Source organism: Amblyomma mixtum, chromosome 2 (assembly GCF_055824585.1).
Source record: "Amblyomma mixtum isolate Tamu chromosome 2, ASM5582458v1, whole genome shotgun sequence".
NCBI lineage: Eukaryota > Metazoa > Arthropoda > Arachnida > Ixodida > Ixodidae > Amblyomma > Amblyomma mixtum.
The window spans coordinates 311,321,996-311,338,553 of record NC_143013.1 but is presented as its reverse complement, the minus strand read 5'-3'; the positions used below and the strand labels follow the sequence as shown (position 1 = coordinate 311,338,553).

Genomic DNA, 16,558 nt, shown 5'->3' with positions numbered 1-16,558 from the left:
TATATGCGGGAACAGCGAAAAAGCATCAATTTCTGGAACTTAAGTCAGTTGTCTGGGTATAGTGAACAAGACGGACAACCGGGCGAAGCAAGTCAAAGGGCTTATTCGGTATGAACTTATGACAAGGGCAGAAGTACGCTGAAAGGTACCAATGAATAGGCTCCTATAAACTTCCTATAAACTTCCTTGGCCAGTCGGTTTGCTTCTATAGGTTCGGCCAGTGGGTTTGCTGCTAGAGGGTCTGTAGCAGGAATCGCAGAACACCTCAGAACTACATGTCACAGAAGGGTGAGAATGAATTGTGGTGTCAGTCCGTGAAATCAGTGAAGTGCCGGTGGTGCTACGAGAATGCCATCCCGCGACCTGCACCGATCGCACCTGATGGCCCGAGAAGTTTTGAAGGCAGCTTACATGACGGCTAAGGGCAAATGAAGTTAAATGCCCTTTATAACTGCCTGTTTATTAACGCTGAAAGTTAAATTTCATGAAGGGAACATGGGTTTGCCAGACTTAGCTGCGTTTAAATCCGGCAACTACAGATGCTGCTCGCAACGCATCCTTACGACGCTTACGTAAAGGGAGGCTAAGCGAAAGCAGCGCTTTCAAATTCCGTGGTGGTTCAAAGGTATCGTCTGGTTGGTGTGAGAATTTAGGCACCTTCTACAAGTCCTGTAGCTTTGCCACGGGAAGTTATGTTTTATAACCAGTGATGCATTTTCAGATAATTATAGAGTAATTCGAGCGTGATCTAGACTTCAATTCATGTGTTTCTCAGTATTACCAGTGCTCATCTCACGAACATCGTTGACCTGACCGCAACTGCTGTCACCGGAAGTTTGTGCCCTAATGTTCAGCCAAATGGCTGGAATAGCATGCATTGTATGGAACAAGTCGAGATATCGCTCAACTTGTATCTCAGTCTAGCAGTCACTTACACGAAGCAAAAGGAGAAAATCATAATTTCTGAGCGTTTATTAAAACTTAATTTCTTCATTTCGTGCTGCACATTTCCTTCGCAGGTGTATACTGGAAAGCCCTAAGCTTAATCCTCAACTAGCGCTCTACGCTCCCTAGTATGAAGCCCCTCTCGCCCGCTAACAAGTTGCGGTGCGGTGTGAAACCAAAATGTTCAAAACTCACCTCGGGCCGGACGCAGAAGACGGTCACTTCGGAGTTGCTGTGTCGGCGGCGACACGGAAAAATCCAAGAGAAAGGCCAAGCTCATCCCAGCAGCGTCGTCGTCGGGGTACATCCCGGGCCCGTCGAAGGCGGCCTCAACTTTTTCACGCGCGCACTGGCCAAGCTCTTGCTCCTCTCTGCGCCCGCGCGCTCCCCGCAGCCGTCGGCCCTGGTACCTGCACCGTCCCGCCACCGCTGCTGCTGCTGCTGCTGCTGCTGCTGCTGCTGCGTCATCAACGTGCGCTCCACCGGCGCCGGATCGATGCCGGTCACGTTTCGGACGTTTTTCCTCCTTTCCCACCGGCTCCTCCGAGCTCGGCATTGCGGGGGAGTTGAGCCGCGCGGGGAGGAGAAGAGAGAGAGGGTAGGGAGGAGGCAGAGACTGCAACACACACTTGGAGGCACGCGGCCGTAGGGTTTCACATTTAGAAGCGACCGCTCGGTCACGAGTTCGCCTCGTCCCGACCGCGCAGCTGTTGTTGCTGCCGCGTTCGTCTCTTTCCTCCTCCTCTTCACCTCGTCGTAGGGATGGTGGGGATGAAAGAGGAGAGACGAGTAAGAACGACGACCCACGCTGCGTGTTTGGGAGTTTGGAGGTGAACGACGCATGTACTGAGAAGAAGGGCTGCTGCGGAAGACAGTGATTGCTGTCGGTGAAGGTGCAGCGGCAATAATCGCGGGACGCCATGTTGTGGCACCAGGGGGGGGGGGGGGGGGGGGGGGGCGAAGACCGGAAGTATTTTTCCACACCCTCGTATGTAGTACTTCTTCCTTTATGTAAGCAAGCCTGCCTATCTATATGGAAGAAAATGCCGAAGGGTAGAAGGGTGCCTATACGGCAGCCAAGTCAGTCATCGCAAGGTGTTCTTCGTACTGAGGAAATAAATTTAGGACGTTCGGAATGTAGTAGGTGAATAAACTGACAGCTTCTGATTTTGTTGTTGCTATTTTTTACACATAAATGAGAGGTTGTTGCGTGGTAGCGCCTACGGCAGAAGAATCGCAAGGCTAACTCCGCCAGTAGCTTACAACTGCCTCAACCTCCTCCGGCTACTACCACTTCTGTTGTCGTTGTCCTAGCAGTAAGTGGCACAGCTATTACTACTACTCGCATTACTGCTACTACTACTACTACTACTACTACTACTACTACTACTACTACTACTACTACTACTCCTACTCGAAGATGCCGCCGCGGTGGCTCAGTGGTTATGGTGCTCGGCTGCTGACCCGAAAGACACGCGTTCGATCCCGGCCGCGGTGGCTGGAATTTCTTTGGAGGAGAAATTGTAGAGGCCCGTGTACTGTGCGATGTCAGTGTACGTTAAAGAACCCCAGGTGGTCGAAATTTCCGGAGCCCTCCACTACGGCGTCTCTCATAGCCTTGGTCGCTTTGGGACGTTAAACCCCATAAACCAACCAAACCTCGAAGAAGCAGTAGTCCTTCCCTTGACACGTAAGTGACATGGAAAGAAGGAAGGAACGAAGGTCGAGAATTGTAAAAGGTCCTGCCGTAATTGCCATAAATTTTGGAATATGTAGGGAGCATTAAAGATACATTAGGCGTAGCTACCAAATGAAATAGAAAACAATGTTTGACTCTCAAACACGCAGAAGTTCCCATAAGAACCGGCGCAAGGATTTTCTAAGGGAGCTGAGACGCAACCGATGCGCCGTACTTGCACCTCACCCGTCCCTCTCGCACACGGACAGCGCAAACTGGCAAGGTACCGAAGGTGGCAGCCTGGTCCGTGACATGCTCTCTAGCAAGGACAACTCCACCCACCCGCCTCCAAATACTTCGGAGCCTACCCTGACAGGGAAGAGTGGGACAAAACGCGGCCTAAAATCATCTTATTTTCATTTCTCACAAATATCGACAAACAAATATTAAAGGTTTATTTGTTACCGTCCTGACATTGCGCTCTGTGAATATGAAAAGGCTAGCTTAAGCGGAACCCAGAAATTTTTATGATATTCGAAATTTCAAAATGCCGAATTTTGCTCCCACCCGCGGGGCAAAATGAGACGGCCCTCCAGAATTATCGAATCACTCAGCCTTGCAATGAATGCTAATTTGGCTCCTTGGGCACAATTTTTAAAACCCTGTTCGCATGAGAAGTGCTCTATTCAGACAGTTTTTCTCGTGACCCGCTTCAAACTTTGTTTATTGAATTTTGGACATGATTGTAGGTCAGACCGAAGAGATGCTTCTACATCATCACCACATGTTCTGCATAAGAAGCCGCTCTTTTCTAGTTTGAAATAGTGCGGTGCTTAGATTTAGAAAAAAAAAATGCGTGCAGTTCCTGTCCCTAAAATGTTTTAGTTGAGTTGCAGTGCACATGGGGCTGGTAATTTCAGCTAAACATCCAGTTAATTGTACTTCAGGTTTGAAGATTACGTGCTGCTAGTAACAAAATGTTGCGTTTTGCCCCACTATTCTCCAAGACTGATGCATTCTGAGACTGAGTGACTGAATTCGGAAGTAGATTTGAAAATTTTATTCGTAATTACTGTAACAGCTTAGGCCCTGCCCGTCCCCCGAGTTGAAGAATTAGAAAAAAAAAGCAAAGAACAAGAATGAAGTCAAACCAGAAATTTATGAAATAAAAACTAAAGGGACGCATTAAGTCACGTTAAGAGTTGAATGCGATAACATTATATTTCACATTTGTGGCAGCCTCTGTTGCAGCTTCTTGCAGCCAAAAAAAGAAGAAAACGGGGCAAAGAAAGCCCGCCAGCAGCGTTTCGACAAATGACCAAATTATATGAGCTGATCGAAGCAGCTTCTCCTCGTTGTGCCTTACAGCTTTCGAGTCGCGCATCTCCGAAAAACACACGAGAGAGGTGACGGTGTTGGGACGATCTCAGACTAATCGGGAAAGTCAGGCCTTCTGAAGTAACCACTGGCGACCTCCTCAAGACACCACTGCCCTCACTGTTGTCCACAGAGGCGTCGATTCTACTGCACACTGCCAAAAGGGAACAGCCCGTCAATACCTGTGGTTAAGGCTATAAGGCAGTGTCCTTCAGCGTCAACAGTTAAACGACTAAATAGGCAATGTGTGGTCAAAAGTAACACTGGAACACTCGGACCACCTTCTGAGCGTGCAGTGCACTAACGAAGTGAACACTTGTTTTGCGTCTCTGCTCATCAAACCAGCTGCAGTTTCTCAGTGGCTATGGGGTTCGGTTGAGCCGCGGCAGCCGCATGTCGATGTGGACGAAAGGCAAGAGACGACCGTGGGCTGTGTAATCCCCCAGTGTGGGTATGTGCCATCTTTTGTTGGGCCAACACCACCAACAACATATCAGCGCACGTTAAGAATCCCCAGGTGGTCGAAGTCAATCCGAAGACCTCCATTAGTAATCAGCGCCTGTCATGAGTCATAACCCACGTGCAACTTCTGAACGTTAAATCCTTCATAACCAAACCATGGCTTAATCTGGTGAAAATGGAGTAATTACTCATTGGTATCCACCAAGCGCAGCTCTACGACTACAAAGAGAAGCTGTACAGCTTTCAAGAAACTTCACAGTTAGAGAAAAATTTGTCCTGGTCCGGCGTTCGAACTTGGAACCAGCTGCCTGTCAGGTGCGGTCGCTCAACCAACTAAGATGTCCACAACGGTTAGCAGATGCTAGGACGAGAGCGAATTGATCAATAACTCGAAGCTGGAACAGTGCTGGTCAGTTGTGGATTAGGCAAAAGTTTTGGATTGTGTGGATGCAAATGAGTACTTACTCCCTTATTAAAAATCTACCCTACCTTGGGGGATTCCCCTCAAACATTTGACCAACGGTGTTCTCACTTCGAGTTATTGATAAATTCGCCCCCTCCCCTCCCCCGTGCTATATGATAGCCCTCCCGATTAGTTCAGTTGGTAGAGCGACTTCTCCGGTGAAGCGATGGTCGCGTGTTCAAGCAACAGACCAGGACGAATTTTTCGTTAACTACGAAGTTTCTGAGGAAGCTGTATAGTTTTCCTTTGCAGCCGTATGGCTGTGATTGGGTGGATGTCAATGAGTAGCTACTCTCTTATTACATATCTACAGATATACTGCACCTTGAGAAATTCCCCTAAAACATTTGACCTCATCTGGTGAACTTCTCACGCAGGGCAGTACGGCAACTGGGTTTAAATCTGGTTCAGCAATTTACATTGGCTGCAGGCTTCCCACATCTGTTGATTCTCTGAAACACGCAGTCCGGTGCGCGTGGCCTCTTTTTAAAGAGGCTGTTGACTGCTAGAGGACATTTAGCATCGATGCGTCCTTATTTGCCAGCGCTTCATTGTCTGCTTCGTCAAAATGGTGATAAAACAGCAACACATGTGTAAGCTACCCTTCTACTGTCCTGCATGCCAGTGAGTGCTCTATCTTGATGCATGAGACCCTAGAGGTTTCTCTTTCCGCCTTTGTGCACTCTATTTGCGACTACGCGTATATTCAGTGCTGTTCCAAATAAATCGTCAATTGTAAGTCAGCGCGTGTCTTTTCCACTCACTATTTGTTTTCACGTCAACTGGATGGTTTAATACTATGTTCGAGTTAGCTTTCACGCATGAAGAAGAAGATTCTGGATCGCCACGATGCAATAACTGCACTATCGTCGCCCCCGCCCAACTGATGCCTTCCAATTACTTCCGTTGCTTGCTGAGCTGCGCAATAAATTCCTCATTTTTATTGTTGTGTGTGTTTGCGGGACCGCGAACGGTTAAAATTGAGACGTTACAAAACAGGCCGAGCATGAAGCCTAGGTAGCGAATGCGCTTGAGCTAGCGAGAGTCGGAGCTGAATCGTTGTGGCAGCGCCAGAAAGTTTGCCAGAACAACAACACATCTTGTCTTTCGTAACGGTGGTATGCAAAAATAAAGTAAACTGCGAACGAAACAGAACACAAAGGGCAAAGACGCCAAACAACTCAGTTGACCATGCACAACTGCCGTCAAGGGAAGAAAGTCACGGCGAACAAGCTTTAAGCACCGGTGGGAATCGGACATGAATTGGTAAATTTCAGTCGTTCTCCTCCCCTCGTCTCCTTCCTTTCTGTGAAAAGCCAGCTCTTATTTCAAACCCAGAAACACGATATACATGATACATTTGACCGTTCATTGCACTCAGGAATCAAAAACTCAATCAAACAAAATTTGAAGCATAGGCGCGCATCGGTAGTTCGGTTCCTTTGCATTCAGCCTCTCAGCATAAGATCGTGGGATCGAATAACGGCTGCGGCGGCGGCAATTCGGAGGTGAAAAACGCCCGTGTACTGTGCGGTGTCAGTGTCATGCGATGTCAATTTACGTTTACACTTTGTAGGCAGCGGATCATCATCATCATCATCATCATCATCATCATTCGCTCTCGTCCTGCCATCTGCTAGCCGTCCTAGTCAGTTTAGTTGCTGGTCAGCTGATTAGCCGGCGTAATCTGTGGAAAGGGACATCATCGAGAAGGGAAAATCTTGAGCGGATGCTTTTATAACCGACGACAAGAAAGCTCCATAAGCGTGCTCCCTTGCTGCGCGATTATATTACTTTTTGCAGCCGTTTACACAACACCTCTGGTTGGCACGCGCGGAAGCCTGTGCACATTTATCGCCTTTGGCGTGACTCCGCCAACGTGACGGGCATCATCGATTGCAAAAGTTCCCTAAGCCAAATTGCTCGTACCATGAGCGAGGTCCACGCGTTTGTTGTGAAAGGGTTTCGTTAACTTGTTCACGGGGAGGCTAGAAGGAAGGCGTATTACGTAATATGCCAAAACAGGCGTCACATGCAGGTGCTTCTACCGGCCGTCCCCTGGCATATTATTGATGTGCAGAATTAGTTAGGCATGGTATGCGGATTTTAACAGACCGAAGTTGCAAGGGAGCTATGAAAGAAAAACGCCGTAGTGAAGCACTTCCATTCACCTTTGTTACCTGGCGTTTTTTAACGTGCACTGACATCGCACAGTACCCATTAAAATGTCTCCGTCCTCAGCAGCCGAAAGTCATAGCTGCTGCGCCATGACACAGGGTAGTCCTTCCGCCGAGAGGGACTACCTTCGGCGGGGGCTACTCGGGAAACTAAAGACTGCAAAAAAAAAAAAAAAAGAAGTGTGCCTTCTCTGATACACGCGCCTCCTTTAGTTTTCAGGTCAGTGCTACGCTAATAGTGAATAGTTAACATCATGACCAGTACTTTTAATCTCCTTATTTTTGAGAGGCGTGTAGTCCACCGCAAGTAATATCCATATCATATGTATCAGCAGCACGAACACAAAACAGTAAGGAAGAGAAGATAGGGATATCCATATCAGCTTTTAGAATTTCGGAAACGCAAGTAACGCTCGGCGCTGTGGCTCAACAAAGTTTGGCTATTTCGACGGGTTATGTGCACTGCAAACTTTTCAAAAGCGCAAACTCTGTAAACTTTTCAAAAGCGCATGTATTTTGGTTTAGGTTTGGCTTACGGGGGTTTGGCTTACGGGGGTTTAACGTCTCAAAGCGACTCAGGCTATGAGGGACGCCGTAGTGAAGGGCTCCGGAAATTGCGATCGCCTGGGGTTCTTTAACGTGAACTGTCATCGCACAGTACACGGGCCTCTAGAATTTCTCCTCCAAAGAAATTCAACCGCCGCGGCCGGGATCGAACCCGCGTATTTCGGGTCAGCAGCCGAGCGCCATAACCACTGAGCCCCCGCGGCGGACGCACGGGATTCAACATTTAGTTATTAATCTACGTACAGTATATTAGCTTCTTTTCACTTGTAGGGCCCGCTCGCGGGCCCACTCAAATCCCGCGCCGCTCACCGCGGGTACTCTCAACCACCCTTTCTCACGAGTGGGGCAGTGGGAGCCGGGCTACGAGGAAGAGCCTATTTAAGGAGAGTTCGACCCCCACACCTCCCTCTTGACATCTGCCCCGAAGACCACCTGACCCTCTGCCTCAACGAAGCCCGCTCCCCCTGCCGCGACACCAACAATGTGAGAGTAAATCACTTTAGTACAAAGACCTGGCTCGAGTCACTGTCTGTGCGTCCTCGCGCAGAGGAATCGCCCACACACTGAACCAATAAATTCTACTATTTTAATGAATTCTGCTACCTAAAAATCGGGAACAAAAACACTATGTGCGTTGCCGCAGACATTGACTGACGCCTCTGCCTCGTTTTCATCGTGTGCAAAAAACAAAACCATATCTATTTCTACTCGGGTACTGCTAGGGTACTAATCGGCCTCACTTCTCGAAAGTAAATCCTTTGGAGAATTTTAGAGCACTAGAGGATACCGTAAACATACATTGTTACAAATGGAATCATTGCGAGCTGGAAGTCTTACCATGCAATGCGCACCACGGTCGTGTATGAGTCGTGTCTGGTTGCTTGAATAATATAAAAATCATGCTTTGTGAACTTTATTGTGTGGCAAGAAGCGCTCGCTTCTCGAGATGCGATGCGCGCACATAATCGTCATTTAGAAGAGAAAGAATTAAGTGTCAAGAATAGCTAGCTGCACGTGCTGAGATGTCAAACATCGACATCTGTTCATTCGACGGAGAAGTAGATGTCGATCGCACGCTCAGAAAAGAGAGGGGAACGAGAAAATTATGAACGTGTGAGTTCGCCATTCAAATCGACGTTACGAAAAGCTACGTAGCAAGGTACTGGAAGCAGTAAGGGAATATGTTACACTTAGGACAGGTAGTAGCCGCTGATCCGGATCATGAGAGGGAAATAACTAGAAGAATAAGAATGGAGTGGGGCGCATATGGCAGGTTCTGTTTGGGGAGAGAGAGAGAGAGAGAGAGAGAGAGAGAGAAACAACTTAATTTATCCGAGCTAAATACGACGTCTGCTTAGACGCCGTCGATGGGAGTGGTTCCCTCTTCACGGGACCCATATGCGTCCATGATGTAAAAAATAGCAGAAAATAAAAATTCCGCTTTACCCATATGCGTCCCTGGCCGCCTGGCCCCTGGAGATTAGGACGAGCTGGTCTTCCACGGCGGGGCTGGTTAGCAAGGTCTCCCATCGCTCGGTAAGGGAGGATGAGGGATGGGGTGGGGTAGTGGGGCAGGTAAGAGGTGGGGGGATTTCCTTGATGAAGTTGCATACTCCAATGACATGTTAGAGCGTGACTAACTCAGTCTTGCAGAAATCACATTCCTTCTGGTACCTTTCCGGGTACATCTTGTGTTGAAGGTAAGGGTGCGGGAAGGATCCTGCCTGTATCTGCCTGTAGATCGCTTGCTGTTCTCTGGTAAGCGATTTGTGAGGATCGGGGTAACGTCGCCTCTCCGTCTTGTAATAGTTCGTAATTTCCTTATAACTAATAATGGACTGTGGCTCACCTTCCTCTGCCCGGTGTTCCATCTATGCGCGTGCGCTGTAATCGGCACTAAAGTAAATACACCAACTGCTTATCTCAATGGTAGTGATTAACCAAACTGTCCTTTTAATTTCTCTTTTTCCTTTCTCCAGTGTGGAGTGGCAGGCCAGGGTCACCTTACCGCTGGCCAACCTATCCACCTTTCCTTTCATTAAATTGTTTTCTCTCTCTCTCTCTCTCTCTCTCTCTCTCTCTCTCAGTCTAGAGAATTTTTTCTGAAGCCGTAAGCAAGCAGCTGGCAAGCGCATTTCGTGCATGTTTTCGTTTTTCTCTTCAGCCTCGCATATCGCCTTAAGGGCACTTTATTTTATGTTCAAATAAACATGATTTTCATTATTATTCAGCGAAAAACATAAACAAATTCCAGCTATTAAGCCAACAAAGTTGCGTGCACCGAACTGTTCGGCCACCCAACAAAATTCAGTATTTTGCGATACGTCAAATTCCACGTCTGAAATTATGTTGGCATATACTTGCGACAAACATTTTGCCGTTACGGTAATGGCGTTTTCATCAACAATCTGTGCCATGGACTGGACCTGATCCACTAGCAGTTCTCCTTTTTTGAGGTTTGTGCTTCGAAAAAAAGTTCACTGTCCACTATTTCTTTGAATCTACATCTCAGAGTGTACTGTCACGATAGCATGAACTGCGAACAGCGCGGCGCCTACGCGCTCCACTGTTGGAATTTATTTTCGCCACGCTTATACTTGGTTCGCAACTCAAATACGCTAGACACATACATGGTACGATAATATGCCACTCTAGTGTTTTTTTGTTACCACCCAGGTACAAGCACATTGAAGATATATTCCAACTGCGCAGCGCGTGGGCGCCGCGCTGTTCGCATTTCTTTCTATTGTCCCCGCACATTTCCTTAATCCTCTGAAGCCCGTCAGCGTTCAAGCACAGGGAAAAAGCACGCGACTGCGCAAACAGAATTGCAGGCAGGCCAGCACGTGCAAAACATGTGCAGAAATGGCCTTTTTCAAGAGAAATCGCGCTACTCGCGCTGCTACTCAATGAGAGGGGTGACCGGCCTGCCCGGTCAAATGTGGGGAGCCGGCCGGAGAGGGCGCTTTCGACTGGCGCCTGCTATTGCTCCTGCATATGCTCCCGCAGGGAGCTGAGTTGCGCGAAGGTCCGACATCATGCTCCAAGCTGTGCGGGAAAGCCACTTCTCGTGCGTGCAGGGGCTGCATTCATGAGCACCTGTGTAGAGCGCTTGGATTTTTTTTTTCGTTTAATTGCGCACAAATGGCACTTTATGGCAAGTTTCTTAACGTAACGCTGAAAACTAATCTACGATTTTCCGAGGGTGTGCATACAGAATGAAAAACAAATCGCCAAAGGTTAGCAGTTAAGCAAATCGTAATCATGACAAACTGACGAAAGAAGACTGGAAACGGCCTGCGAGTTTTTTATTTTTTTTCTGGAACAAGTAATTTCAGGTGAACGAGCAGTCCTGTTCCGGATGAGACAGCGTCTGTCCCGTCCTGTCTTCCTCCGTGTTTGTCTTAAGAACAAAAAGAGTATAGCGATGAATTGCTTTCTTTTTTTTCACAACTAGCACTGCCGCGTGATCTGTGCGAGTTATGCGCGGAAAATACGAAAACGTGTCTAGTTTAGTTAGTTAGTTTATTGGGGTTTAACGTCCCAAAGCGACTAAGGCTATGAGAGACGTGTCTCTCTAGAACAACATTGAAATAAATGTGCACCTTTTTGCAGGCAAGCAGACTAAAGCAACGACAATACATTGAACAGGCGAGTCTGAAATAACGAAAAAATTTACCCAGTTGCTAAATGCAGTGAAGTGACGAATCTTTAAAGCACCTTGAAAGAACTCTTACAAGTTTATATTGTTAACCTTCCCCATTTTTATTAATCAGTATTATCTTAAAAAGTATTATTTAGGCAAACTAAGTTCTTATGCAGGTTAGACTGGCATCGAAATGTTGCAAAACTTTGCATGGAATTTGCTTCTTGAACATTCATTGTCCCTCGAATATTCATTGTCTCTCGACGCAGTTGTCATAGCTGATGACTGCGTCCGTCACTACTACTGCAAAACATCAACCCTGACGCCACAGGTATGCACGGAAAATATATGAAATGCAGCCGAAAGCGCTGACAAGGGTTCGCTCGGCACTGCGCCTGTGAAGTCAGCTTCTCCGCTAAGTGTTGAACACTTGACATCACGAAAATCATGTGATCGCCTCTCGGCGGATGGCGCTCAGAGCGGCGAGGGAAAACAGACGCGCAACTCTGCTCCCTGCGGGAGCATGTACAGGAACACTAGCGCCTGCAGTTGGTGGTGGAAACATTTAGGCTGTTTACAGGGCAGAGTGAACAGTATACCAAACACTCCTGTGTCTGTGCCCAAGTTACTGTAGTCGTTGCTACCCCGTTGAAACTTGTCACGCCTTCCCTCTCCTCAGAGCACCTTCCTCCTCTTTCTACCTGCTCACTAAAAGAAACATGGATATAAATAAACAAACAAACAAACACTGCGGACCTTCTCGGCTGTTATGCGACACATGCGCTTCAACGCACGTGGTAGTGTTTACGCCACGTCGCGTCGTCACGGCCGCTCGGGCTCACGTGCTGCATGAGGCACACACCGTACACCCACCGGTGTCAGAGGTAGAGGAAAGAGAGAAGACTATGAAGCAAGGTAAGGCGTCGTAACTTCCCCCTTTGGGCCCACATTACCTCACCCACACCACAAGAAAACGAATGAAAGAAGGAAAAATGGCGGAGAGATAAAAACATGCAGTTACATACTACGCGTGCTGTACAGGGCGCGCATAGGTGCGTGAACCCCATCCGTGCTCAAGCCGTGGTGTCGCAACTCGGCAGAAGCCCTGTCACCGGCCACATGTTCGCCACCAGTCGCGCTGCAGCTCCAGGCATGGGTACTCGTGTGCACGTGACAAGGTGTACGGTTCTGCATCTATTCTTTATCTGCACTTCACTACTGTTTGCTTTTGTTCTTGTTAATTTGAACAAGACTCGCGAGCAAGATGTGAACATTGTTAGTGTTCTGAACAAGGACTGTGAGTCGTGCATGTTGTTAATGACTCTTATGGGAAGAAAGCGGTTAGAACAAGACTAAAACACGGAGGAAAGAGCACATGAGACAAGCGCTGATTAACAACAAAATGCTTTATTCATCCGGAACAGGACATATATGCACACGGAAGGTTAGCAAAATAAAGTTAGCAGGTGCCATCCGCGTAGAGGACCTCTTTCTCAGTCTGCAATCGCAACTGCACTACGAAAGGAGATTTTTTTTTTTTTTACGTTTCTAGATATTGTATTTCAAAAACTTTGAGAGATACGTCTGTGTGGTCTGTCCGGGAGGACTGTACAGCAGGGCGGACATTATATGCATGATAGAGCTCAATAATTAGATGACTAATTAAATAAAATTAAGTATTTAAGTTTCTCAATTTTTATTTCACGTGTACAGAATATACTGTGAAATTTAAGGCTTTCAACATCGAAGGTGAGTCCAGTTTTTCAATTCTCTTTATCGGCAATGTGGGGCTCGAAATGTAGAACGTCAAAATAGGCATTTGGAAGCTCGTTGAGTTGGCTTTCCCGCTTTTTATATATATTCATAAAGTGGCGTCGCTCGCATTTCTCATGCGTCAGTTGCACACTCCGTTTGTGCATTTGATGATGTAAAAGAAGTTAACTTGAATTGCTCGAGGATACCACGTGCGTTGACGCTATCTTATATATGTAATGATAAAAAGCCAAGACGATGAGATTTCGAACGCATATTTCTGATGTTTGATATTTCTAACTACATTGCAGAATAATAAAATGTAGAAACTGAGCTCAACTTCGATGCTGATGGCCTTCAATTTCCCAATATTATTTTCCCCCTTAAAATAAAAATATGGATTAATTATATTAGTTAACTATTCGTGCAATTATTGTCCTACCTTCCATGCATTATGTTTGCCTTACTGTAGAATTCACCTGCGCAGACAGCCCCGACGTACAGTACTGAACAAAAAAGACATGGTATTTCAGTTTGTTGAATTTAACTCTCTTCAGTGCACTAAAACTTTCATGTGACTTTTATAGGAGGACAATAGCCGACTATTTGCCTAATTCATCGTCATGTTAAGTCGCATTTTATTCTAACAGCTTATTTATTGAAGAACTGATTTCTGCGGTGCATGAAGGCCTACGCGATAATGCAAATTTTTATCAGAAAATGATGCACCAATATCAAGAATTCCTTTTAACAATGACCTAATGCCGTGAGTACTTCTTATGCAAGTATTTTGCGTCGATAACTGATTGACACGGTCAAGGTATGAGTCCAGGAAGCTGCCGATTAACGTTTAGTGTATAACTCCCTACTCTTGCAACCACCGGTCGAAATTCTCGGGGATGCCGGCTTTTTTGTCCCTCGGATGACACGTGAAGTCCAAAGATGTTCAATTGAATAACGTCAGCGTACCGCTTAACCAGTCTGTAAAGTCCACCATCTCCTTCTTCAATCAATTGTCTACAAACGTAGAAGAGTGCTTCGTGTCGTTCTGTTAAAATTCACATCCCAGGCCAAAATTCTTGCCTGCCTTAAGCACTGCCTTTTGAAAAATTTCCTGATAAACACATCTGGTCACCGTTCCTTAAACTCGGGGAAGGAGACCAACTCCGTGAGTCGACAATCAACCCCGTGACATCACGTTCCTATCTCCATGGGTTAGCGTAGGAAGTTGATAACAAGGTTCAAACGAGGTGTGTTTGGGGTGACGTACATAATGAATACCAAGACCCCTTCACAAAAAGAAGGTATAATTCTCTAACGACGTCGCTCTTCTCTATTGATCACTTGTTACTTTGCCTATCATATCCTGGTAGCCCAATTCTTTTTCCTGACGAGACGGTTTGGAGCTGGACTCCTCGTGTTTAGCTCAAAACATTTCATGTGACGTCTCACAGTTCATGGAAGAACTCTAGAGCCTGATACCGGGGCCAGGTCTTTGGAAATGTCGATACCACACAGTTAAGAGACTTCTTCGGCTCGCGCGAACTGTTTCCTTGTCGCCAAATCGTTAGGTAGTTCTGGTGTGCCACGGTGAAGATAGAAAAACCAAACTTCCCCTGAATCTATATCTCTTCAAAACTTGCGAAGCTGCAGACTGCGCTGCCCAGAACTGCATGGAAAGTTGGTGGTGTAACATCTCTGAAATGTGGTCGCTGCGCCTAAAGTTACGTACGCACCCTGTAGCCAGCAATCTCTGATCCTTAGCAGACGCGACGGCGTCTTAGTATCTTTGTTGTTGGCACGTCTTCTATCCCCGCCTCCCGCTCTCCTTATTCACCTCTTTCCTCACCGTCCCCACAATCGTTTTTACGTAAGGATATTGTGTTGAACGTGCGCTGGAAAAACGTGTTCTCCCCTTTGCCCCGCAGATCGCACGGGCGCATATCAGCGACCACCTTTGTTCGGAGCCAGAAAGGAAAAAAAGAAAGCCGCAAAACGAGTCATTGTTCGCGGTGACCCGGTGAACAAAACGGAAAATGGGAAAGCAAGGGACGCCTGTGTGGACGAGAAGGAGGCTGGGGAGCGGCTCCCCGCAGGTGGGAGCAGCCGACAAAAGTGTTCCATAACAGGTTCTGCCGCTGCTGCCGGAAGAAAGCTTGCGCATGCAAGACTGACAAGACCGAAACAAAAGGAGACGCTGAGAGGAGCTGGGCGAAGGGGACAATCGTCTTGCGTTGCTGGGCGGCCGTGCCCTTAAAGCCTGCCGCATTTCGTTTTCAGTGCCCGTTCGACGCGGCCGTCGAGCCTGGCAAATAGGGTAGGAGAAAGGAAAAAGCCCTGATCAAAAGGTGCGCGATAAGGATTGCAACCTGAGACAGTGAATTAAAAAGGTGAATCCCAAAAAAGCGCCGAGGCTATTGGCAAAAGAGCCTGAGAACGGTGAGGGAAGGAAGATGGGAGAGCTTTTGCAAGCGGCAAAACATGTACCGGAGTCGCTAAGCGCCCACACAACTCGAAATCGACTTTCGCGGAACTATTTACGGATGTCTTCGGAGGAGCGACGGCTTTAAGAAAGAAGCCTGTCTCTCTCTCCCTCTTCTTTTCCAGATCAATGGATTTATTGCACCCACTTGGAAGTGCCGTGTTGCTGGAGGGAACGGGTTAGTAAAAAAAGAGCCGTCCTTGAACAATGAAAAGGAAATCACCGCGCAGTGCCCTGCGCAGACGTCCCTGCCGGTGTAACTTAAGATGAACAAGCAACGGGGGGGCTTCTTGCGCAGGCCATGGCTATGCTGTTTAAATCACGCGTGTACAACGTGTGTAGACTGCGTGGCCCTATTTTCTCGCTTTCCCGTTTTCCACTCTAATTTGTTTTAGCGTCGATCATGCGATCAGAGTCAGACCGCAAAGCTATATGCGCTTTTGTGTAGTTAAAGGGCAACTGCACCACTTTTTGAGAATTTCGCGGTATTCAACGATTCCAATCTACATAAGTTGTAGATAAAGCATACCAAGTGGTTTTGCACTAGCATTTAAAATAGTGACTTAATCGAGGATTGAATTTTGTGCTTCTCCTCAAAGCATTGAAGGAGCACGGGGAAGTTCATTGTGACGTCATGGAAGGTATGATTTCAAATTACCACTCTCGTCAGCCACATCCTGCCGTGCCTCATTGGAAGCTGTCAAACTACGTTCGGCGGACATTGCCTTCGGTGGCGTTGGTTTTTTTCCTTCAAAGCAGGCATTCATGCGTTGGAAATGTACCGATACCTTCAATGCCGTCATCATGCGGCCCCAACTTGGCGTTGTGCACTGCGGAGAAATTTGAAGGCCTTCGCAATTTTAATCAGCGATTACGTCACCATTTCGAATGCTATCCCAAAAGGACTTCGCATGCTTTACCTGCAAGTTTCACACATTCGGCCCTTTTAAGCTCGTCGATTTTTAAAACTTATGCAGTTGCCCATTAAGCAATCTGAGTCAATCACCTG

The 16,558-nt window shown here is 47.1% G+C and overlaps 1 protein-coding gene across 2 annotated transcripts in view; it reads right to left on the bottom strand.

The window, feature by feature from the left end:
- The window catches only part of LOC149364969 (uncharacterized), a 37,712-nt gene extending 36,334 nt beyond the window's left edge, over positions 1-1,378 (bottom strand). Inside the window, exon 1 of one of the 2 annotated variants that reach the window (XM_089574962.1) lies at positions 1,141-1,378. In XM_089574962.1, the coding sequence (XP_089431088.1) occupies positions 1,141-1,252 (112 nt within the window). In that variant the 5' untranslated portion in view covers positions 1,253-1,378. The remainder of the gene's footprint in view (positions 1-1,140) is intronic. The other variant, XM_089574963.1, reaches the window with a different exon arrangement.
- Between the last annotated feature and the right edge of the window lie 15,180 nt (positions 1,379-16,558).